General features: G+C 33.6%; 1 protein-coding gene across 1 annotated transcript; it reads right to left on the bottom strand.

Annotated features, from left to right (window-relative positions):
* Window positions 1-19,612: 19,612 nt before the first annotated feature.
* LOC132267151 (protein DETOXIFICATION 27-like) lies at window positions 19,613-25,487 on the bottom strand. The gene is made up of 8 exons (XM_059768229.1): window positions 25,099-25,487; window positions 24,456-24,997; window positions 24,076-24,162; window positions 23,781-23,837; window positions 21,481-21,719; window positions 20,939-21,057; window positions 20,072-20,161; window positions 19,613-19,956 (listed from the first exon to the last, which is right to left on the bottom strand). Exons 1-8 carry the CDS (start codon window positions 25,378-25,380, stop codon window positions 19,909-19,911), a joined length of 1,464 nt encoding a protein of 487 aa, XP_059624212.1. The 5' UTR covers window positions 25,381-25,487; the 3' UTR covers window positions 19,613-19,908.
* Window positions 25,488-27,179: the final 1,692 nt, after the last annotated feature.

Genomic DNA, 27,179 nt, shown 5'->3' with positions numbered 1-27,179 from the left:
GGTGACAAGATGACTGATTTAGATTAATATATATAAGACCTGAATCTTCAATAAATAGTTTATACTTGGATTTAAGTGGAGAAAAGAATTAAACAAGTCAAAATTGGCATATCAATGAATTGATTTTTACTGATAAAAACAGCTACATATTTTCCCCATTCAACTTCTGTGATTGAAAATAAAAGAAGGGGCTTCAAATCAAAGTCAATAGACATTATTCTTAGCTAGCTACTTCTTAACGCATTACAATGACCTTGCTTTCACTTTTTTTTAATGGATTTCTTTATTGTTTTTCCTTATAATATGATTAATTTTCATTCTTAAAGAGTTATAAAATATTCAACATAGGCATCAAATGACTTGTTTACAATTGATATTATAACTTTTTATTTTATTTTATGTAAAATAGTAATTACATGAATAAGTCTTGGATTCATCATCAGACTAGGGGTAGTTGAATCTATTTTGATGGCATAGAAAACTTCATTAGGGTGGCTAGTCGTCATGCACAGACAGGCGGTATTATCCGATGTCCATGTCTTTGTTGCAAAAACAAGGAATACCTTGAAATTAAATAGGTTAAGCAACATCTCTTGAGTAATGGAATGGACAAGGGGTATACCAATTGGATAAATCACGGGGAGGTTCCTCAAACCAGCAATAATGTTAATATTGATGCTAATGTTAGTGGGGAAAATGCCCATGATGAAGATAGAAATGTAGATAATGTATTTGAGTTATTGGATAGCGTACAAATAGGAAACTTCAATAATGCACAACAACAAGAAGATTTGCCTGATGTTAATGTGGGAGGAGTAAATTTTACTAGATTGTTAAATGATGCAGAATGTGAATTGTGGCCAGGTTGTCAAAAATTCTCAAAGTTGTCAGCGATATTAAAGTTATTCCATGTGAAGGTTATGGGTTGAATGAGCAACAAAACATTTGACATGATGCTTATGGTATTTAAGGAGATGCTTCATGACAATAATGTGTTACCAAAGTCTCATTACGAGACTAAAAGCTTGTTATGAGATTTGGGTCTCGAATATGAGTGTATCCATGCATATAAACATGATCGTGTTCTATTTTGGAAAGAGAATGCAGGTAAGAAAAATTGTCCACAATGTGGTGAGTCGAGGTATAAACCTCACAAAGGTAAGGGTAAGAAAGCCCCTCAAAAAGTTCTTCGGTACTTCCCTTTGAAATCAAGACTTCAATGGTTATTTATGTCGAAGGATACAGCCTTAGATATGCGATGGCATAAGGAGAAACGTGTGAAGGAGACAAATGAGTTAAGACATCCGGCTGATTCAAAAGCTTGGGAGGATTTTGATAATAAGCATAATTGGTTTGCTACTGATCCTCGCAATGTTCGTGTTGGATTAGCAACTGGTGGATTTAATCCATTTGGTAACATGAGCAATTCCTGTAGTATGTGGCCTGTAATGATTGTGCCTTACAATTTGCCCCCTTGGATATGTATGAAGGAACCATATGTGTTCATGTCGTTGCTTATTCCTGGTCCAACCTCGCCTGATAATGATATTGATGTATACCTACAGCCCTTGGTTGAAGAGTTTAAAGAATTGTGGAGGGATGGTGTGATGACGTATGATGCCTACAGTAAATGTAACTTTAAAATGCATACGGCAATGATTTGGACCATTACTGACTTTCATGCCTATTTGATGGCTTCTGGATGGATGACAAAGGGTTATTTAGCATGTCCAAATTGTAATGAAGAAATATGTTCTTGTTATTTGAAACACAGATGGAAGATATATTATTTGGGAAGTCGTATGTTTTTGTCGTTAGATCACGTTTTTAGGAAGCGGTACAAGTAGTTTAATGGTGAGAAGCAAGATAAAGGGCAACCAAAATAGTTGACAGGTGATGATATGCTGGAGTAACTTAACCGCATACCCGAGGTTAGTTTCGGAAAGGGACCAAATAATAAGAAGCGAACTCGTAAAAAATTTGAACTTAACTTGACAAAGAAGAGTATTTTCTTTGAACTACCTTATTGGTAGACCCTTTTGTTGCGGCACAACCTAGGCGTTATGCATATAGAGAAAAACATATGCGATAATATGTTGGGGACAGTATTGGACATTGAAGGAAAAACGAAGGATACATTCAAAAGTCGATTGGATTTAGAAGCAATGAAGATTAGAAAAGAACTACACCTCAAGCGTAATGGTGAAAAATTTGAGATGCCACGAGCGCGCTACACATTATCAAAGAATGATAAAAAGCAATTGTATGAATGGCTAAAATCAGTTAAGTTCCCAGATGGCTATGCCTCAAACATAAGTCGGTGTGTGAATGTTAATAACTGTAAGATATCTGGATTGAAAAGCCATGATTCACATGTTCTCTTACAGTGCCTCCTCCCCATAGCTATACGAGGATTTTTAGATTCAGATATTTGTAATGCAATAGAAGAGCTTGGTTTATTCTTTAAGGAATTATGTTGTTGAACTGTTAAAGTGGATGTCTTAGAGGCAATGGAAAGGGACATTGCTATTATATTATGCAAATTGGAGATGATATTTCCTCCATCATTTTTTGACATTATGGTGCACTTGGCTCTGCATTTGCCGCGTGAAGCCATTATTACTGGCCCCACATAATATTGGTGGATGTACCCCATTGAAAGGTACTGTAATTTTTTTAATACACAAACATTATTTTTATGACAAATTCTAATGTCTGTCAGATTTAAATATTTGTAATAATTTCAATGGTTATATAGATTTTTGCATACCCTCAAACTGTACGTGTGTAACAAAGCACGTCTTGAAGGGTCCATTGTTGAAGCTTACTTAGACAATGAATGCTTGACATTTTTTTCAAAATTTCTCGGAGGGATTGAGACACGGTTCAATCGAGAAGAAAGAAATAGTGAGGGGGATTACAACAATAATTAGACCACTCTTTCAAATCTAAAGCAAGTAGTTCGACCTCTAGGGTGCAAAGTTTGGAGATATTGTCCCGTGAGGACATGGAGATGGCCCGATTGTACGTGTTACAAAATTTTGGGGTAGTTGAGTCATAGGAAGAGTAAGTAACTTATTACATGTCATATCTTGTCAGCTTATGTGAATATATAGTCTTTTGCTTAATACATGTACACAATTTTATCTTAACACCATCTAATTGTTTAGAAAACATAAAGTGGAACTTGAGAGACAAGATCCACGAAATGTTCCTTAAAGACATGCAAAAGAATTTTCTAGATGGTTCGAAACACAAGTAAGTCCATCACGTATATACTTAATTAATCAAATTCTTTTATTTAATGAAAATGATGTGTTATCATTTATTTAACACTACAATTTTTTCAATAGATCTTGAGAATGCGTTATCATCAAAAGGAAACAACTTGTGATGATCTGTATTCACTAGCGTGTGAACCTAGATCTCTAGTAAGTCGATATTCTGCTTGTATTGTAGATGGGATTAGATTCCATACTAAGGAATGGGAACAAAATCAACGAACACAGAATTGTGGTGTGTTAGTGAAAGGAAAATGCGAAGATTACTATGGTAAACTAACAGATATCATTGAGTTACGATATCCACTGGGTAGACAAATCTTCCTTTTTAAATGTGATTGGTTTGATGTTAGGATTAGTGTACATAAAGATATCTATTTTAAGAGCATAAATGTAGCCAGTAAAGCTTACAAAAATGAGCCATTTGTGTTGGCAAATCAAGCAAAACAATGCTTCTACGTCAAAGACAACAAATTTCAAGGGACATGGGAGGTAGTTCAAGATATAACAAATAGAAGTTCATTTGATGTACCTAAAAAAGAGGGCGAAGTAGTAGTAGAGGATGAAATGCTTAACACTGCAACATACCAAGAGAACGAAACAAGCATCGTGGATAGGATTGTTGAAGTGGACTTGGACATGGATCCACTCACTTTGAACAGGGACGATTTAGAGGGTGAAACTCTTAATGCTGAAGTAATTGAAAAATGTAGTGGTGAAGCAGCAATTAATGACGACTTTTGGGTTAACGAGGATGATGATGGAGATGACATTCAATATAGTTCAGATGAGGAACCGATTTTGTTGTCCGACGATGATACTGATTTGGATGACATATGAAGCTTTGTATTGTTGAGCGTGTGCCGTATTTTTTTGGAATCATGATTAATACATTATGCGAACTTTATCTAGAATTGAGTTCCTTCTCTTTTTCAATATATTAACCTTTTAGTATATGTTAAGTGCTGGAAATTAATTAGCCTTGTTTGGTTATGTGCTTCATTACTTTTCTAATTTATTTAAACTAATCTTAGATCACTTGTTTTATTTTCTGTTTATGTTCTGAAGTAGCCAATATCAAATGATGATTCAGAATGTATTCCGCATATGCTTGTTTATTTTTATTTAATATTACTTAATTCTTCATATCAGCTTGTAAACATAATTATAGACACTTCTGAGGCACCAATGCATAGAATATTAAGGTCCAGCGTGGCTCAAACTCGAACTGAGACACCATCTACAAGTTCAGCTGCCACACAAACAAGTGGAGAAGCTGATGGCAGTAATTCAATAAGTCAACAGCCTTTTATGGAAGGTGTTGGTAATACTTTGTAGACGACGCCACAACCAAGTCGAGGTGATAATTATGTTTCATCATTAATTAACTATAAGCATTTTTGTAGAATGACTATGTTTTAATTAAGTTGATGATTTTATTTTTCAGGCCCAGTATGAAAAGAGCGTGGAAGAATATAGCCCTACACAAAGCTAAGGAACTCTATGGAAAGGATGTTCCAATTCCGGTAGAGTTTGGGACAGGTTATATTAAACCCGTTGGCAAAAATCACAATTTATGGACGGTTGAGGTTGGTATCCATGCGAGAAATAAAGAAGTGCTATTGAAATATAAAACGTGGAGGGAAATTCCAGATTATGAGAGACAGGTCTACTATGACCATTTTAAGGTAATAAGTTCTTCTATTTTTATATCATAAGGGGAATACTATATAATTTTTAATACTTGTTTTGTTGACTTATTTATTTTTCATATTTTCAGTGTTATTTGTTGTGTGAATTATTGGGCTTTTTTTAACTTAAATTAAATGCTCATTATAAAGGTGACCTTTAGAGTGGATGCACATGACAATGAAACTGATTTCAAGTGAGTAACTAAGGAATTGTCTGAACATTTGAGGAAATATAGATATAAATTGAAGAATCATTTTGACGAGCATTTTCCTATTGAGAATGCATGCTTGCATCCTTATGGTATTATTGATATTGATGTTTGGGGAAAAATGTGTGATTGGTGGACGTCACCAGAATTTCAAGTTCGGATTTTTAACCACCTGCTTTAAATTATTTACTTGAAATCATTAATTATAATACATTGATTGACTAGCTATTTAGGTTTCTTAACTTGTATTATTGTTTGAATTGCTGTGTAGAAAATAAGTGACAGAAATAAAAGCAACCGTTCGAAGAATGATACTCCACATGTTTCTGGATCGATGTCTTTCGCCAGACGCTATGATGTTTATGCACATAATATTTAAAATAATAATTATAAAATTTCAATTTATTATCCATCTAAATCATATTTTGTGTTACAACTGAAAGAAAGTCAAGAAAGGCAAAACGACGAAGATGAGGAAGTTAAAAGTCCTGAGGAGAGTCCTGCTATTTGCATATACAAGGACACGCATTTTAGGGAAGAAACTGGATGGGTAAACGAGATAGCTAAGAAGAACTACGTAAGTTTTTTTTCCCCCATTTTTACTTTCTTTTTATTTTTCTTAAGGTGTTATTATTTCCATCTTGTTTGATAATAAGATTGTGTGTATATGTAGTAAATTAGTTACAGTATTAGTATGTTTAGAAAAGGAGGATGTTTAGAAGAAGTTGATGATGAGTTGTGTTTATATATATGTGGGGAAGGAAAATAAAATGCATACGGAGGCACTAGGCAAAGGTAAAAAAAACATTAATTTTACATGGGCTATATTGCTGGCATAAAATATTTGTATAATACAATGTAACTGGAACATTTGGTTGTTGAGATATCACCATAGGGCATAGTGACCAAAATAAAGTAGACATGACTAATCAATACTTGAATTCTAAGAATGCTAGTTATCTTTCATAACATAAGTGAAGGTAAAGCAATTAGGCTCACTCATGGTGAGAGTTTTGTCCACTTTGTTTGAGCTCTGGTGTATATATTTTAAATCATTTACTATTTTAAAACCCCTCTTTACATTAATTATAGATATACAAGTTTGAGTACAATAAATGATATCCCTCAATGGATAAATACACAAGTATATAGATATACAAGTTTGAGTACAATAAATGATTTCACAAACCCCTCTTTATATCTCTGTCAGATATATAGCCGTTTTAGCATTTAATGGGCAGGTATGTGGTAGTTGGATCTGTCAGATTTTGAATTTTTTTGTATTTGCAGCTAGCCATAATAAAGTTTTAGATGGCTACTCCTAGATCCACTTTTTCCACAACTTGTTTTAGAAGGTCAAATCTTCATTTGTAGCAGGCTACTTAGAGTTCAACTCATGTTTCACATATATATACTGGTTTTTGCAAAGTAGACGGCTACAAAACCATTTCAGTTTTAGACGGCCAGTCTCCAGGTTTAAAGATAAAATCGATCTTTTATAAGAGCATGTCTCATACCCTACTGCCCTATTTAACAAAAAATATAAAAATATAAAAAAGTTAGCTTCAGGTCATACCATCTTTCACAATGTGTATTGGTCAAAAGTACACAGCAAAAATCAAAATGGTTGATACTTGTTTTTACATGTTACAGCAAGAAATGGTTTCTCATTTGAAGCCTACTTATACCTTATACATTATACAGAACCTAAAAGAAGTATGTTCATGGTTAAGAAATGGAATTTCAATCAACATTCTCCTATTTACGTCATTTTGATTCCTAAATTATATCATTGTCTTGTTTATATCCCCAGTATAACTTCTAAGAGTTATTGATGTAGCAACTGTCAAAACAATGAATATTTTAGAATCAATCAATTCCAAATTTAATCATGCTATGCAAATAGACATTAATCATGATGAAGGTATGCCAATAAATTAGTATGAATAAAGCTTATACAGTGACGCCACATAAGTTTGATGTCTACCATTAATTATATCCCAAAATTGATGAAACCATTAAATTGACTAGATTTGGACAAGTAGATGAGTCTAAAATAACCTATCACTCATTACATGGGTTCGAGTTCATTTCATTTGATTTGCTGAGTAAAAGGCTTCCAATGCTGATCCCAAATACTGAAAGTGCATAGGGTTAAAGATAGATCTGAGGCGTAGGCTTGCTTATGTGCTTGTCTGTCCCAGTTATACCAGTGTACTGATCTTTACTTACCATAATCTTTGTTGATACTCCTTGTGCGCAGCCTGCACGATAGCAAAGTTTTTCATAGATGAGAAGAGCAGAGTGAATAAATCAGTGATGTCCTATATATAAGTAAGATCCTTGTTTGACTTTCATTGAAAGAGCTTTAGCTAGCTCTTTTTCTTCCACAAATGGAAGTGAAGAACGAATCCCTCACTCATTCCTATTCTCTATATACATACATCAAAAAAAAAAATTCATCTTGACTTAGTTTATAGTTAATTTTTTATTGAGCTACTGATGTTTAACACTACATTAATCTTAATTTTAGGATGAAATGAAACAGAAGTTTTCACAAGATTTTCACAATTCTGATGGTACCAGTCCTATCATAAATGATGTTGAGATAGTGGAAAACTAATTAGGTATCAAAAAGGGATATCGTTGTGGGTTCGGAAATGGTTTTATAGCTCTAAGCCATCAACGTGCATCCTCATCTTTTGAAGAGGATTTTAGAAAAAGGATAAAAAAATGTTGAAGAAGATAATGCACAACTTAGGGAGAAAGTTACAAATTTGGAGGAGAAGTTGGATACATTTCAGCACCGCCTTGAGCAGCATCAGCACCTCCTTCAGTAGCAACAGCAACTCCAGCGGCTCCTTGAGCAGCAACAACAGAACCAACAGCCACCACCACGATTCCACCAACTACAGCATGCTCCACCAAGCTAGTATCAGCAGCCGCCAACATGGTGGCAATTTCAGCACCACCACAACAATCACCTGAATGAACTATAAAGATAATTATTTTGGTAGATATATTTTGGAGCTTTTTGATGGCTAGCTAGTTGATTTCTAAGTATTTTGGTAGTGTATTTTTTTGCCTGCATTTTCATGATTGCATTCAGTTTAAAATGATGTTTTAATTTTTGAGGATGTTTGGAACCATTTGATGTTAAAGCAGCTAGTAGATACTTTTAGCTCTTCTTTACAAAACTGGGAATTTGTAGTTTCATCATGAGATTAAGAGCTCATTTGTTGGCACCGTATTATGGTGATAATCTATTTTTTTCTTTCTAAAATGATATTGCGGATGAATGTACTTTTTAGTTTCCATGTTTTGATATATAAGGTGGATGTGGTTTAATAGTATTTTTAGAAAACAAATCCAGCAGAGCAAAAACAAACAAACAAATAAATAAATAATCAAGTATTAGGGACAGTTTATAGCTGTCACAAATTTAATATTAATAATAATAATAATAATAAATCTTAATAGGGACAGTACAAATTGTGCCTAATAAGTATTGTATTAGGGACAGACAAAACAGTTGTCCCTAATATATCAACTATTAGGGACAGTAAATACCATCCCTAATAAATCAAAAGGGGACCATCTTATTTAGGACAGTAAGTCTGTCCCTAATAAATGAAAGTGGGACGGGCCTTTTTGGGACAGTAAGTCCGTCCCTAAAGGTTGATCTTTTTAGGGACGGATTTTTTTTACCGTCCCTAAAAATCATTTGTGACAACTATTAGGGACGGTCAAATTTGATCATTAGGGACGGTCTTAGGGTTTTTAGGGATAGATTTGGCCGTCACTAAAAACCTAATTTCTTGTAATGGTATAAGCATTAATAGAATGCTATACATCAAGAATATAAACCTATAACATTCCCTACCTCAATTTGAGATGAAATCTCAAATCCCCACCGAAAGAAAAGTGTTTCGAATCCGATGATACTCCTAAGTTATATCGGGGACAACGAGAGAAACAACTTTAACCTTTGAAGTACCATGAAAATCCAAATCCGAACTCTAAACCCGAACTCAAAAATGGTTTCTAATAAGGGAGAAATGAAGATTTGACCAAGGCCTACAATGAACACTAAGGCACTACGGCATTTATCACGAGGGAAGAGGCTGGAAAAAGAAGAAAAAGGGTGGCAGCCCCTTGACTGCCATGGCTTCCGGTCAAGAGAGGTGAAAGAGATGATAATAATTTGATTTTTCATCTTAACTCACCCTATTTATAGAAAAACCCTAAAAGTGCCCCAAAAGGATCCCGTCGGTTCCTGAAAAGTGAAATTTGAGCAGACGCACTCAAATGGCAAAACACCGTTAACAAAAAAAGAAATGACATGAGATAAAATGTACAAAGGAAGAAACGGCGTCGAACACCGAGTCCCGAACAAAAAGATATGCCCCAAACAAGTTTGGCGGCAATTAGGGTCAGAAACCCTAAAACTGGGGTAAACAACCAGAAAACAATTCTAAGAGTACGCAACTCAACGAAAAGTGAAAATAAATCCCGTACGAGGATCCGACTCAAAACGAGGCATTTTGCAATAACTTTCATTAATTGCACAATGGCCCCTACAAAAAGGGTTAACTATAAAACTGGACCAAAAGGAAAAATATCTTCTAAAAATATTTTCTAAAAAACCCCTGAAATAAAATATCTTCAAAAGATATTTACAAAAAACACCCCATGAAAAGAAAATATTTTTGAAGAAATTATGCATCCATGCCCCTATAGACACGAGAGCAACCAGAGTACTTTTTTAAAAAGTAAAGATACGTATTTCGTGAAATCCACTTAGAATGAAGGTACGTGAAATCAAAAATCAACTCCAAGCACAAAAAGTGAGGTTGTGCCAAAAAGTGACAAACGAAAAAAAAAAAAAAAAAAAAAAGACGAAAAGTGAGTAGTGTGCAAAAAGTGAAAATGTGAAAATGACTCGGTCCTTAAAGGAAGTTGTCAATCCAAAGGAAAGAGTCTTGGAAACCATTTCCAAGCACTCGAGATAACACCAAGTGACGAGAAACAGAACTCGGAAAAAAAAAAAATTAAACAAAAAAAATTTATCCGTAAAATTTGAGAAAAAGGAAAGGAGGGAAAATGGCTGGGTCATTACAGAAGATGAATCCTTTACTGATTTTTATTCTAGTCTTCTTGAAATTATTTATGAACTTCATCACTTAGGCAAAAGAATTAGTGATAAGAAAATTTGTGAGAAAATCTTAAGGTCTTTACCTAAAAGATTTCATATAAGAGTAGAAACTATCACTGAACACTGGGATTTGTCTAGTTCTAAAGTAGATGAAGTTGTAGGTTCATTGAAAAATTTTGAGATGCAAAATTTTGATCTAAATCAAAAGGAAAAGAATCTTGCTTTAAAGTCAACTCAGGTTGATATTTCTGATGATGAAAATTCTAAGAAGACGTGACTTTTATAACTAGGCAATTTAATCTATTTTTGCAAAGACAACAGAGGAAAAGAAATGGCAATGGGGCCAATCCTAGAAATTTGGACAAGAGATCAAAATTGAAGATAACTAAAAAAAAATTAGAAGAGTCAAAAGAAACTGAATTCAATTGTTGGAATTGTGGCAGCAAAGGTCACTCAACAAATATTTGTCTTAGTTCTAAGAAAGAACAAAATGATATGAATAGAGGGAAAGCAATGAAAGAATCTGTTTCTAAGAATTCTATTTCTAGTGATAATGAGTCTTTTCATGATGATAGAAATGATTTTTCTTATATAGTTTTTCTTGATAAAGGTCCTCATATTATTTCTTTGTCTGATTCTAACATTTCAGATGATGAAGCCAATGAAGTTCATGATGAATAGATTCAGAAGAATGAGGATGATGGAGAAAACTTGAAAAAGATGTTCGAAGAAACTATTGAAGTCAAATTGGTTGTCAACAAGTTAGTAAAGGAGCTTATACAGGCAAAAGAAAATAATGATGATTTGAGAAAATAGATTGATAAAGGAAAAAGAAAGGCTTTTGAAAGCAATTCAATTATATCTGATCTTAATGAAAAAGTCAGCATTCTTAAAAAAAAGGTAAGTAATGCTAACGCTTTGAAAGAATATCTTATTCTGAGAATTGAATATAGTGAACTTGAATTGAAAACAACACAGTATAAACTAATAGGCTTTACTACTGGTCAAGTCAAACTGAATAAGATGATAAACATTGGTAAGAATGTGAATGATAAAACTGGATAAGGTTTTGTTAAAGGTTCATCTAGTAATCAAGGTAAAACAGTTTTTGTGAAATCTGTTGATTATATTGTGTCTGATCCTAGTTTGGTTGATTCATTGCATTCAGATATGTCATATGTACTTAAATTATTGCATTGCACTTTTTGTGGTAAGAATGGAGATAACCAACATTTATGTTTTCATAGGAAAAAGAAAGATTTTTCTAACTTTCATTCTCATGACGTTCATGCTAAGAAAATGGTGCATTTTAAAAAGAAAAAGAATTTTGGTTCACCTAAAAACTCTAAGGCTAGAAATTTGCCTAAGAAATAGGTAAAATCTGAAAAATCTTTTCAGAAAGTGAGAGTGAAGACTGTGTGGATTAAGTAATATAATTTGGTCAACTATGTACCAATTGAATTCTTAGAACTAGTTTTCAATAGGATATTGGGTACGAAACCTGTAAATTAAGTCCTAAGGTGATTAGTGATCATGGATTGTGTTAATTGAAAATTTTTGTTGCCATTTGATCACTTTTTAGGATTAGGGTTTGGTTAAGGTTTTGAGACATTGATCATATTTTTCATGATAATATATATGAAAATTCTTTCAGTTGAATTTATGATCTCTCTTTGAATGCAAATTGAGACACATGATGATTTGATAAATATAGATTCTTAGTTTATAATCTATACAATGAAAAACAATTTGCTTTGATTAGTAGATTTTTAGACTTGAATCTCTTAAGTTCATATATTTTTTTAGCACTAGTCCGTCTCTGAGTAAATTGATTGAAAATCATTAGATTGTTGACTAAGTTATATTGCTCATAAAAGATATAAAGGTTATTGTTAAAAAAAAATAGAAACATGAAAATAAAAATATTCAGCATGAAAAGAAAAATTAAAATTTGTTGAATTATTTGTTAAGAAAAATGCTACCTATTGAGTTTGGGTCGAAAGCTCCCATCAGACTTTGTAGTGAAGTTATTTGAGTAAAAAAAAGGTGGAGACAAGTTGAAATGGGGAATTGTTGTCCGCTCTTTAGAGTGAAAGTCACCTTACTTAGAAAATTTGTTCAAAACAATCTGATATTGATACTTTTCGATCCATATGATTTAAACAATGATTTAAAGAAATTTAATTGAAAATTGATGAGATTGGATTTCACACACACACACAAACTTGCTAGATCAATTTCTAAATTCTCTGTAAAATTTGCAAGTTGAGTTTCATGTTGTGATTGCTTTTTGAGATTTGAAATATATTAAAAATTATGTGGAGTAATACATTTGCATTCAGAAATATTCTTCAAATTCTCTGGAATATTTAGATCATGTGTCGCCTTGAAATTTTGTGATTAAAAGTCTCAGCTTTTTTTTTATATAAAAAAAAAAAAATTTTAAATGAAAAATTTCAAAAATCCAAAAAGATTTTGTTTTCCTTAAGTTTTAGGAATTTTTGATATTTTTTGTGTCCATTATTTTCTGAGTATAATCCATTGAAAATTTTTGAAGAACAATGAACAGTTGATTGCTCTGAGAATTCAATTCTGTTATCTCGCTGACGGTACTAAGGTTCTCCTACCAGTTCATGAATGTGAAACTGCAAAGCCAACATTCTGCGTGTTGGCTACCAATACCATATCCTGCTACTGGTTCAAGTTTGCAAGTCTTTCAAACATATCTATTTAGCCATCGGCTACCGATACCCACATTGGCTATCGGTTTAGGACAGCTGCATAAGGCACACATTTAACTGCCGCTTAGGAACCAGTTCCCAAACTGGCTACGGGTTCCGGGTAGTGGGTTTTGGCACTTAAGTATTTCATTTTGTGTGTTGTTGGGCTATGTTGCACTCCTCTCTCTCTCTCTCAATATTCTTGCATTTTCTCTCTTTAAATTGCTCCCATCATGCATACATATATATATATATATATATATATATATATATATATATATACACTTCATAGTCATCATTCCATCATTACAATTATGTTCCATTGCATAATTGGAGTTGAAACTTGAAGACTGATATTTGAAATTGAAGATTGGGATTGAAGTGGAGTTTGGGATTTTTGAACAAAAACTTGAGGATTGGTTAAGTTTGTGTTGCAAACCTTCGAGTTTGGGATTAAAGACTCGAGATTGTTGATTGTTGTGTTATGATCTTCTTGTTGGGTTGATATTTGGGGGATTTGAAGAATCAAATCAAAGTTTCTCAAGAACAAGCTTTGTGGTGCACACCAAGTGTTCAACAAAATTCCCGAAAGAGTTTCGAAGCTTCAAACCTAAATTTTCCAAAGATCAAATGGCTCCGAGATTGTCCAAGGAAGCTAAGGGTAAAGATATTGTGGCACCAAAGGCTCCAAAGAGAGCTAGAACCGGCATAGTCATTCGTGAGCCCCAAGAAGGTTCAAATGCTCCCATGGACACGCCGTCGTCTCCTATGGACTTGAGCTCCTCCTCCTGAGATACCATTTGGGTATCTTATTGTTTCTACTACAGGAAGGATCGAGTTCACTTGTGATCACTTCTACAATGAGCACGCTTGGAAAGCCTACAATAATGCCTACAAAGGCGGGCCTGAAAGGAATGTGAATTTGAAGAAGATTTGGGATAGTGTTGGGCAAAAGCTAGTGGAGCACATTGAGAAGAACAATCAGTTATTCTTCACTACCATGGATCATAGCTTTTCTCCAGAGATGGTACATTATTTCTACTCAAATATTCGTGAAGTTCATGATGACGGATATTTTGAGACTTCTATCTTTGGGACTGATTATCGTGTTGATGAAGATGTTTTGTGACATCTTAGGCATTCTCAAGAGGGTGAACAGTACAGGGTATGTTCTACCACTTACTGGTCCAGGTCCTAAATGGCAAGAGATATATGACTCTTTGTGTGTTCAGGGCTATCCAAGGTATGTCGACCACATCTCATCTCGTTATCTCACTAATGAGGTAGCATTTCTAAATTTGTTTGCTATGGCCAACCTTGGCTATTTTGGGAAAAGGATGAGAATAGTAGTGATGGTGGTGGTGGTGATTTTGGAGATGTTCCGACATCCACTATTCCATTTGAGGAAGATGATGATATTTGAATATTTTCTTTCTCTCACTCATGGATTCATGTATCATGTTTTGTTAAGATAATATTGTCATGATGTTTTGGATATTATTTTTGGGCTATTTAAAGACATGTATTATCTTAATGGTTTTTTCTCTTTTCTTTCCTTCTCTCTAAATTGTTTACTTTGTCAATTTGTTCCAAAAAGGGGGAGAATAAGGGATATTTAATTCAAGGGGAGTTTTTATAAATTGTTTTTATTAAACTTTCACTAGTAGTTTTGCTTAATCTATGTAAAGGAAATCAAGTAACATCTTATCCAAGAAAATAAGAGAACAGAAAACAAAAATTCCATGTTCCTACAACTTGTAATCTATTGTTTTTTTGTTTGGGTATATTATATTTGTTTTTAGGGTTTTGTCAAGAAATTGCTAAAGGGAAAGATTGTGAGATATAATTTTTGTAACTGGCTAATTTCGGTGTCAAAACAAGTCCGGTCGAGTTGTAATTTTCAAGTTACCAAATCAAGATCGAAATCTGTTACAGAATTGGAAAGTTATTCAAGTTTAACAATCTATGATCTATGAAAAAGGTATGAACAACACTTTAAGAAGTTGTTTCCCACTTAGGATACTATACATACATGGTATGTTTTTTTAAAGTTTCCAAAATAGAACTTTTCCAAACTGATAAACCTTCCTTTCAATTCTATCAAGTGGGAACCAGTACCACACTTCTTCTACCAGTTCAGGAACCTTAACTTCAAAGAAAGCTTTCTATCCTTTGGGAACCGGTTCCAAAGTTGGCTACCAGTTCCACATGTTGATACAGTTTAGGTAATAGTTTCATGTTCTGTCTAAACTTCCTATTTGATATAGAATTCTTTCTAAAAGTCCTATGCACAAAAATTACCTTTTTCCTATGCATATCTAGGTATTTGAAATTCTATATAAACCTTGATTTATATCTAGGTTAGTATGGCTTTTGCATTACATTTTCTGATTTATTAAAAGTCTATTTGAGAGATATTTTGCAAAAAATCAAATCTGATTTTTCTATCTTTATTTCTAGAACATACACGTAAACACAAGAGTGAGTTTAGAGTGTTTGCTCAATTCTTGATCGCGTTCAAAATTTATTTAATATTGCATCTACAACGATCAGAGAAGCAGATCTTTTTCTTCTACATCAAATTCAGATCTTGAAAAACAAGGGTGAAGCGATCACACTTTGAAAGGGTCAAAGCATTCGAGAAGTGTTGTTTGGTCTACCAGTAATCGCTCTGCAGAGATCAAGAGTAAGCCTAAAGTTAAGTGTTGTTGAACGGGACATCACAAAGTCAGAGGATTGTCAACAATTAGTGTTTGGTAGAATGATAAGGTGTGAACCTAAAGCAAAGTCCATTGTACTTTGTTTCAAACATAGTGGATCTGTTTACTTTGGACTGCACAATCCACGAAGTTTTTCCCACAACAATTGATCTATTCTACCAATTGAGATTTCCTGACTAAAAATCCTGGTATCATCTCTCAAACTCTATTTGTTTTACTTTACTTTTATTTTACATATGATTAATTGATTAATTACTAAATTAAGTAAAGCTGATTAAAATGGAAAGACACAGATTTTATCGTTTCCTTAGAAACTTAAATTTTTAATAAATATCTTCCGCTGCATAAACTCACAAAATTAAGTGGCACTAGTCCCATAGTTTTGACACTCCTTAAGGTGGTTTCCCTCAAAGATCTCCAAAGCTTTCCTTCTTGCCCTGTACACTTTGTGAATGTATACATCAATAATAATCACTCTTAAATTTGTTTGAAAGGATTGTGGAAAAGGTAAGGGACTAAATCTTGTATATGTGGTCCCTCACAGATTCAATTGGAAAGCAAACATTGTAGTCAATTTAAACCCTAATTAAAAAATTATTGGGTTTCAGGTTGCTGCTGTATTTGCACCAAATAGATCAAGAAAAAATTAATTTATTATAACACCAAAACAGATCAAGAAGAAATCAAAAGGCAAATTATAATTTTTGTAATTGGCTAATTTCGATGTCAAAACAAGTTCAACCGAGTTGTAATTTTCAAGTTACTAAATTAAGATCCAGATCTACTACGGAATTGGAAAGTTGGTAAAGTTTGATAAACTATGATCTACGAAAAGGTATGAACAATACTTTACGAAGTTGTTTCACACTTAGGACACTATACATATGTGGTATGTTTCTTCAAAGTTTCCAAAATAGAAGTTTTCCAAACTGATAAACCTTTCAATTCTGTGAAGTAGGAACCGGTACCACACTTCTTCTACCGGTTCAAGAACCTTAACTTCAAAGAAAGCTTTCTGTCCTTTGGGAACCGGTTCCAAAGTTGGCTACCGGTTCCACGTGCTGATACAGTTTAGGTAATAGTTTCCTATTCTATCTAAACTTCCTATTTGATATAGAATTCTTTCTAAAAGTCCTATGCATGAAAATTACCTTTTTCCTATGCATATCTAGGTATTTGAAATTCTATATATACCTTGATTTACAACTAGGTTAGTACGGCTTTTGCATTACATCTTCTAATTTATTAGAATCCTTTTTGAGAGATATTTTGCAAAAAATCAAATCTGATTTTTTTGTCTTTATTTCTAAAACTTACACATAAACACAAGAGTAAGTTTAGAGTGTTTGTTCAATTCCTGATCGTGTTCAAAGTTTATTAACTATTGCATCTACAACGATCAGAGAAGCAGATCTTGAAGAACAAGGGTGAAGCGATCACACTTTGAAATCGTCAAAGCATTCGAGGAATGTTGTTTGATTTACCAGCAATCCTTCTACAGAGATCAAGAGTAAGCCTGAAGTCAAGTGTTATTGGACGGGACGTCGCAATGTTAGAGGATTGTCAGCAATTGGTGTTTGGTAGAACGATAGGGTGTGAGCCTGAGGCAAAGTCCATTGTACTTTGTTTCAAATATAGTGGATCTGTTTACTTTGGACTGCACAGTCCATGAAGTTGTTCTCACGACAATTGATCTATTTTACCAATTGAGATTTCCTGGCTAAAAATTCTGATATCATCTCTCAAACTCTATTTGTTTTAATTGATTAATTACTAAATTAAGTAAAATTAATTAAAATAAAATAACACAAATTTTAATCATTTTCTTAAAAACTTAAACTTTTCATAAATATCTTCCATTGCTTAAACTCACAAAACTTATGTGGCAATAGTCCCGTAGTTTTGGTACTCCCAAAGGTGGTTTCCCTCAATGATCTCCAAAGCTTTCCTTCTTGCCCTGTACACTCTGTGAATGGTATACATCAATAATAATCACTCTGAAATTTGTTTGAAAGGATTGTGGAAAAGGTAAGGGACCAAATCTTGTACATGTGGTCCCTCACAGATTCAATTGGAAAGCAAACATGTGTAGTCAATTTAAACCCTAATTAAACAATTATTGGGTCACAGGTTGCTGCTGTATTTGCTAAACCCCAAAACTTGTGCGAGTATAGAAGAACAGGGAAGAATAATTAAATACAAGGGACAAAAAAACATCAGCACATAATTAACTGAAAAAGTATCAGTTTCAGGGTTTTTGTATCACATATATTTCACAAACAGATTAAAAATGATACCCTATAACATTGGATTGGAATAATATCACATGAAATAGTATAGATTAACAAATAAAACATAGTTATTGACAATCACAAAAAAGTAAATAAATAAAGCAGAACATCATCTTATCCCATTTAAAACCAAAAAATTCAAATGAATTTGAAGAATAAAACAATAAAATCATAGGGACAATATTAAACGGTTGGGTAAGTCTCTTTTGATCAACATACCTCCAAAAATGAAGATGATGAAGCCATCACAAAGAAGCTCGTGAGAACTCATTTTGAGGGGAGAGAGAGAGATCCTTTGACTGGGAGAGATTTTGAGGGAAAGAAATCGTGAGTTGTGAAGGAGGGAAATCACAGTGGCTGGAAACAATTAAAACATGTTGTGGATTTCATATCACTCTCCCATTTGGACATTCATTCAAACATGTTGTGGATTTCATATCCTTCCCTCTTGCTGGAATGAACTGGTTGCTTGGGCATCGCAGCATTGGAAAAAGAATGCATCGGATTGCAGAAATTCCATCTCTAGACTGGCCTTTGCGGCACTTGTATACAACATTTGGACCAAACGCAACAGGAGAATCTTCCATGGAAACAGAATTTCTTCAAACTCACTCCTCTCCAAAGTCATTGACTCAGTTCGATTAAAGTTGATGGCTGATCCTCCCATGGATTCTCCAGCCAATAGACGCATCTCGAACGAATGGGACATTCCTTGGTCTATCTTGCGTCCTCCTCCAAGGCCGCCCGATTAGGTACTGTGATTGGTGGAAATTCCACCTGCTGCTAACCGCTGCTCACCGGAACTGTGACTGAAGACTTGGTCATGTTTGTAACTCTATTTTGGCATCTTTGGGGCTGGCCCTCATGTAGTTGTTTCTCTTAGCCTTCCTCGGGCTATTCTGTACCTTTTTCTAATTCTATGGAATTAACCTTTACTTTCCAAAAAAAAAAAAAAAGTAAAGCACATGCAAGGTTCATCCATAACACAAAAGCAAATGCTAGAATTCATATATATAGTGTCTCAATGGACAAAAGTAAAAGAAGACGAGTAGAAGATGATGCAAAGGGAAGTTCAGAAGGTACTTACCTTGTTAGATGACCTTTGGAGTATATTCTCCAAAAAATTTCTTGTACACAGAAACTTTAGAGCTCCAGAAGAGGGTCTTTCCAAACTCAAAAAACTCGGAAATTTGACATGGAAATAGCCCTAAATATATGACTTCTCTGAGGTCAAATTTCAGCTTGATCCGATTTTTTGGAGGGAGATACGGCCATTTTAGTAGCTGCTGGATCTGCTTGTTCACCAAACAGAAACATAAACTTTGGAGCTCCGGCATAAGACCTTAATGGTCTCAGGAATTACGAAATTTTGCAGAGATATAGTATGCATTTGGAGGAGCTTCCTGATGCAAAAAGTCCTTTCACTATAAAGGACTAACAAGAAGGAATTTGGGAATAAAAAAGCATTCGGTTAACCTCACTTTTGAGAAGTTCTTTGGTTAAAGTCCAAAATGGGATAACAGTGAATCGATCTCTGTGATTCAGTTACCAAAAAAATAAAACTTGTTTCATACTAGTTTGTCCAACCAAAGTAAAGATTCTGAGTAATTACTGAAAAGAAGTAAAGATTCTGAGTACAACCCCGACCTTGAATATTATACACATCATCTTTATATGCAGTACATATACATAGTGGCTACCATTATTCAAATATTATTTGATCAAAGTTATGGTATTCACAAAAATCAGAATAAATTGTGACACCCAAACCATTCACTCATTTAGCTAGAACACTTGAACCAATCTTCAGCATTCTGAGTTTCTCCTAAAAGAAAAAACTATCAATTCATGCCTCCCCAATTCTCTACATGCATGCTTGCCTTCGCTGCCTGCAAATTTTATTGAATATTGGTCGAATTGAACCACTTTGAGCAGGGAAAAATTAAAAATTAAAAATTAAAAATTAAAAAATCCCAAAAAATTACCAAGGTTTTTAATTATTACCTCTTTTTCCCAATCACATCTAATTGTCATGATGACCAATATCAGAGTTTGAATTGCAGTGCCACCAAAAATCATCCCAGCCCATATACCCTGATGATGATAATTAATATGATATCCAAGTTTAGAAAATAAATAAGAATTAAAATTGCTGAATATATAGATTGTTAGGAGAAATGTAATAAATAGTGCTTTTTAAAATAATTATAAAAAAAAAAAAAGTTGAAATATTTTTAGTTCCCTTCTTTTGGAAAACAAGGTGTCTCTTTGTAACTAATTAAGAAATAAAAATGAAAATGATATTTGCATTAATAGTTGTACTTCTACACTACACTTCATCTTTAAAAATAAAAATATAAAAAAGGGAAACAGAAAAAAAGAAGAAGGTATAATTGTCCTTCAAAAACATTCTTGGACTCCATAATTATTTCATATTAAGTACGAACAATACTTTTTCACTTCATTTTTTAAGGATTATTATATCATTTTTTATTAAAAAATTCAAATAGAGTGCATGGCATGCATGCAGGCTCATGCATTCTATATCTCTACGTATTACACCCTAATTAATATATATATATATATATATATTAATTAGGGTGTAATACGTATATATATATATATATATATTGGAGATGCATAGGATTGAACCAAACTTATCCATTACAAATTCAACATTTTAAGTTTACCTATTCTCAAACTATTAAATCATGTAAATGTTCCAATATTCCAGCATTTGTAATTCCTTTTTTTGATGTAGAAGTTATGAAATTTTAAGATGTGATAATTGATTGACATGAATACATAATAATAATATATATATACAGATAAATACATACATAATACATGCATTAAGTTGATCATACATACCATAACACCTTGGTGGAAAACCCATCCCATTACAAATCCAAGTGGGACTCCAATCACATAGTAGCAACCAATGTTAACGTAAGCCACATATGATTGCCATCCCGATCCAACCGCTACCCCTGTTAATATAAATATGGCAACAATTTCAGTTATGTTGTTAGCCTGTCTAAGGTGTTGTTGGATCAAACTAAAAATTAAGCACAGAAAATCTAAATAATTGGAGTTTTAGTGTTAAACGTTCAAGTGGTAATTGTAAATTGAGAACCTTTTTTGATATGTTTTTTGGAGTTTGAAGTGTCTAACATTCAGTGATATCACTGAAGTCATTGTCACTTAAAAATATTTAACTCATTTTAAAATATATAGCTCATTTCAGGTGACATTCAAATTAAAATTCGTTATCAAATACCCTTCATTAGATAATTACTTAATCCTTTCAGAATTAAGTGTTGAATTGAGTTATCGAACATCACTTAAATATTATAAAACAGCAAAATGTGTGTATATGTATTATATATATAGGAGTAAATATTAATAATTACCAGATAGAACTGGTTGGACGCTGTTGAGGAGAATAGTAAAAGCTAAGAGGAGTGACAATTTGTGTACTGCTTCTAGAACAGGTTTACTGGAGGAGAACAGCAAGGCAATTTCATTGTGGAATATCATAATCAATAGCCAGAAGAAGAGACCGATCACCATAGATGTCACCACTGAAACTGTTGTAGCAAACTTGGCAGCTTTTCCATTTCCTGCTCCGAGCTCGTTTGCAACCCTAACTCTATTTCAATATATATATATATATATATATATATATATATATATATATCATCAGTGCACATATTTATTTGCGCTGAAAAAAAAAATATCAATACACCAACATTTGTAAATAGAATGAACAAACTTCAGTCGATAGACTCTTCTTTTCAGTTGTAAGGAGACTAAAGCAAGCATAATGGTTGGAAAATTATATTATGTGGACACAAGCAAAGAGAGAAAGAAAGAATGCAGATTTCGAAATGCATATTAATGCAGGCAATTTTTCTTAATGGACCATTCTGCTGGGCCGAGTCGGTCCAAGCCGACAAAACCCAGCAGTTTGGTGGGTTCCACATTTTTTGTGAAGCCCACTAAGATGGTGTACCTTTTTAGCACAAGAAGTATTTACCTTCCCAAATTCATTACGATCAATTTCAGATTGCTTAAATCCTTCAAATGCATTCAACCCCTTAGATGATAAGATTCACTAAAGGGTGCATATAAAAAAAATTAGAAAAAGGTGAGATCGGCTTGGAACTTTTTTGCCTTTTGGTCATCCAATCATGCTTATTATTTTGGAAAACTTACAATCAAGACTTACTTTTCTCATCAAAAGACAAATAAGTCCATTTAAAATCCAAATCACAGAATCTTCCATTTATCACCCTTACTAAATAGAATTGAAATTTTATAATTCATACATAATCTAATTTTTAATGTAAATTTCTTTAAGGTTTAGTTAATTATTAAATAGTACATTATAAGTTCAAATAATAATTAATTTAATTTAAACCAGAGGTGGGCTTACTACTTAGATACTTTCAGTGTTTATTCACTTCGCACTTGGTTACCCAGCGTTTACAATGGGTGCGATAACTGGTACAGCGCGACCTTCTCCGTCCTCTCGTATCAAGAAAAGATCGTTTCAATATCCTAATCTCATTCTATGAATGCAGCGAGTCCCACAAGAAAACACACACAAAAACCTGAATCATTTGTAAATATTATATTGATGATGAGAGAGATGATTAGTGGGTCCTAGAAAAGTTGTAAGAATATTTGCAATCGCAATTTTCTATTCACATTCTCAACTACGTAGGTTTCACAGGTACGGCTAGATGTGATGATTAACCTAATATATTATATATTGGAATATATTTGTATAGCTAACGGACAAAAAAGAAGGAATATTTGCAATCGCAATGTCTGTTCACATTAACGAAGTAAGTTTCACAGTTACAGCTAAATCAGACGAGAAATGTATATATATATATAGGAATTGAAGTTTTTATAGCAAATGGACAAAAAGGATAGAAGAAAGGTTGTACCTTGCTACTCTCCTTTTTTATTTCAGTTTTCGACCTTATTTGTTGTATTTATTTTAGGATAGAAGAAAGGTTGTACCTTGCTACTTTCCTTTTTTATTTCAGTTTTCGTCCTTATTTGTTGTATTTATTTTAACATAAAATCGCTATCCCAATTATTTAACAAAAAAACAAAATAGCAATCCCAGGTGTACGTGGAATTCTCAATCGGCCAATGCTAATAATAACAATAATAATAATAAACTGCTTCTTTAACAAATAAAAGTCCTGCTGGAATCTAATGGGTCCAATTTCATAAGACAACTACTAATCTATGGAAATAAATATACAATCTAATAAGATGTATCTCATTCATTAAATGAGTTTGAATAGCTCTAACATTTCAAAACATTCATAAAAAGTAATACTAATATATTGTGATATACATAGAGTAGGAAAACTCTACCCACCACAACAGATGGGGTCCTTTGTGATGCTTTAATTGTTATAATGGTGAAATCACTAAAATAGGTTGTGAAACAATCCATCACCAATGGTTTGAGTTCAAGCAAACAGTGGCCACCAAAAAGAAATGGTACCTATCTCACAAGAATTCTTTTATTGACCCGACAAATAAAAACTTACAAATAAAAACTTACTACTACACTGAGTCTATTTGGCTACCTATATATTAAAGTCCTTAATAATATCATTTTTCATCTCATAATTCATTAAAAAACAGACTAGTTAAAAGAAGTGAAAGATGAATGATGTGTTACCCAGCTCCAGCAAAGAACCCAAAAGGAATCATCATCTCCCATCCATTAATGGTCATACTGCAACAAGAGACAAACAGTACGTGTACACAATTCAAGACAAGAGAACTAAAACAATAATAGAGTTTGTGAACAAAAAGAATACGGAACTACATATGAATAAATGAAAATCATGTCCCATGAATATATGTGAAACTAAGTCCACTATAGTAAATACTTTGCATGTAGGCATTCAACATTAAAATCATTATAATAGCAATAATGATGATAATAACAATGTAATACAAGGGTTGCTTACCATATAGATAAAGCATCCAGTGCAATTTTTGCATTGTTTAGGTTTCCAGTCATCAATATCAGTATTCTGTAATACCAATTCTCCAAACTGTTTCAATACACACACATATACATATATATAAGAAGCAAACAAATTAACATTGTACTTGTAATAAGATTTAGAAATAAATATAAATTTCAAACAGCTTTAATTGATCCTCAATGGTCTAACAAGATATATGTTGCCACTGTCTCACACGAGCAACTTAAATGATTTTTTAAAAAAGTACTGTTTCCAACTTAAATGATGCACGTGGCTTACAAACAATCCAATGGTTCAAAGTATACGGTTTTTATATATTTGTGTGTAGATACCATAGAGAAAAAGTAAAAGAAAGTTACCAAAGCATGACCCCAGAAGCAGCAGAGAGTTTCACAAACTCCCAAAGACCTGATAAGGCTTCAATGGAGAAACCAGTCCAAGTATGAGGACACCCACCACAAACAGTATAACCAAACAGCCCAAAAACCAAAATCCACCAAGAGAGACACAGAGTAAGAGCAGCCCCAACCACTCCAAGCTTAAGCCTATACACAAAAAACCAACTCACAGCCACATGCTCCACCAGAGCCACCAGAGAAACCCACGCAATCGCACCGGTCTTCAGCTGACTCTGCAAGAACCTCTGCAGAGGGAACTGAAAGGCAAAGCTAAAGTGAATCGGAATCATCCACAAGGCCACGGTAGAAGATAGATCAGCCACATCTGGAGGCTGACCCAATAGCTTCAAGATTGGAGAAGCAAATACATACATAGGCAAAAGCAACACACAACACCCAAATAGAACAATCCAAGAGCGTTGCATGTACACGCCCAACATGTAGTACTTTTTGGCCCCAAAAGCCTGTCCACATAGAGTTTCAAGAGCACTTGCCATTCCCAACTGATTTATATACAAACAAAACATAATTATATGCATAAGACAGAGAGAGAGCATTCGTTAGAGGATAGAGAATTGATGTGTTCAGAGAGAGAGTTGGGTACCAAGAGACCGAGGTTGAAACCAATAATGACATTAGTGGCAATGGACATAGCAGCAAGCTCAAGCTCACCAAGGTGGCCAGCAAAAGCTTGGGTGATGGCGAGCATGGAGAAGGTGGCGATGCGGCTGAAGATTGAAGGGCCAACAATGTGCCAAAGCTTCTTTGATTCAATCCAGACCCTCTGTGAAAGAGCTAATTGATCTTCGTATTTTGATGCCACAGCTGAGGATGTGTAGCCTAGCAAGGGTGTTTTCCGCTCCTCTACAGTGGCGTTAATTGCCATTTTTTATTTTGGGTGGTTCTCTTTCTCTCTTGGGAAGAGATAGAGGAAGAGAGGAGACAATGACTAAATTATAGTCAAGTACAATTTCCATTTGTATGTGACATACATACATGCAGATGGTCTATAAGTGGCTTATGCACTTCATATATTTTTTTTTATGGGTATTAAGGTCATTTTAGTTGAGTAAGGTTAAATTTGTGTTGGATCTAGATTTGAAAAGTTGCTTTCATCAGCAATTTTCGTTGTAAACGATCTGTATTCTCTTACCAATACAAAAACCACAAGATGGACAAATAAGTAATCCACTGGCCTGTATATGTAGTATCATTCATATAAAGCTGCACTTTTTATTATGCTTATCTCAAAAATCTACTGCCCTTAGCATTCATCAAAGCAAAGGAACCCATAATGAGCTTCCATCATAACTTTAAAGTTGAACATACAAAATTTAAAAGCATCCATTCATCATCAAGTAACATTGTCTACCAGTTTAAAGCATTTTAAAAATCTTAAGATGAATGATACAACCATAAGTCTTCAATGTATCCCTGTGATGTATGGATGAACAAACTCTTTAGACACTACTTCTTTAGATTATCCAAACAACAGCAATCATCGGTCTGAAATTTGTTTGAAATGATGCCTTATAATTAGTATTGAATCAACATAATCATGTTCTAACTGATAAGTCTTTATCTGAAAGTAATCAATCCCAAATAGAATTTTTGGACACATGAATTCTCTAACCACAGCCCGACTTACATATGCAAGTGCACTGTCCTCTTTTCTATAACAAATGTTAACTCAAATCCATTAATCAATACTTCATTTCGCTAAGCCAATCTAAAATCTGCAACTAAAGCAAATTTCATCCCAAATACAAGTACTTTCTTCACTATGTCCCTTGAAGGAATAAAAATCTTGAAATTTACTCATTCTCATTTCCTCCTAATCGGATGAGCCATTTAAACTAACGAGTTCATCACTAGGTGCAAACATCGATTCAACTTCGCTCAAATCAAAATAGCTCCTCGTTTTCAGCAACCACTGTTCGCTAAAACCCAAAAGCTGCAAATTGCCCTTCATCTTCACCGTGTACTTTCTGCTCACAAGGTTCAAAGTTGCTCATCACCATGGAAGGCCTGATTTTCTCTAACATTATCTTAACTTAGGTGTAACTAAATATAGTATAATTTCACGTAACTAAATATAGTATAATTGTTGAAATATTATTGTGGGCTTCAAACATTCTCAACACATCTATAATTGTGTATCATATGTGGGTTGATTTGACAACTGACCTAGTTTTTCCATCTCCAACAATAAATGTCAATTATATGACTCAAACAAAAAAGAAATAATTTTTAAACATATGGATACAAACAAAAAGAAATAGTTTTCAAACATGTGAGTCCGAACAAAAGATAGGGGACCAAATCTTGGACATGTGCAAACAATAATTTGAGTGTGGTCCCTTCCAGATTCAATTGTGGAAAGTGTACATAACAGAACTTCTACTACTTAATTTATCAAATTAAACCCTAATTAGTCACTCACTCTCATAACCCTAAAAATAAGCACAAATTTTTCTCTGCACTTGGAAAAATTAAGCACACTAATTGTGTCACATGTCGCAACTGTATTTGTACATTTTCAGAAACTTATCTCTGCAGCAAACGCACCAAGAAGAAAGATTCGTATTAATTTGGTATAAAACCTAAAAATAAAAGCAAAACAAAACTTCACATAGGAACAAGCAAGCATAATTATTTATAAGGGACAAAAAAACTTCAGAACTG

Source organism: Cornus florida, unplaced genomic scaffold, assembly GCF_030987335.1.
Source record: "Cornus florida cultivar Cherokee Brave unplaced genomic scaffold, ASM3098733v1 CherokeeBrave_3.0.0_Hap2_Chr07, whole genome shotgun sequence".
NCBI lineage: Eukaryota > Viridiplantae > Streptophyta > Magnoliopsida > Cornales > Cornaceae > Cornus > Cornus florida.
The sequence above is the reverse complement of the archived record's forward strand: the minus strand, read 5'-3'. Positions and strand labels throughout refer to the sequence as shown.

Excerpts from the sequence above, each read along its gene's own strand:
- LOC132267151 (XM_059768229.1), bottom strand. The coding sequence starts at position 25,380 with ATGGCAATTAACGCCACTGTAGAGGAGCGGAAAACACCCTTGCTAGGC. Across the intron at positions 24,163-24,455 it reads GCTTCTGGGGTCATGCTTTG|TTTGGAGAATTGGTATTACA; the intron begins GTAACTTTCTTT and ends GTATTGAAACAG. Across the intron at positions 23,838-24,075 it reads CTGGATGCTTTATCTATATG|TATGACCATTAATGGATGGG; the intron begins GTAAGCAACCCT and ends CTCTTGTTGCAG.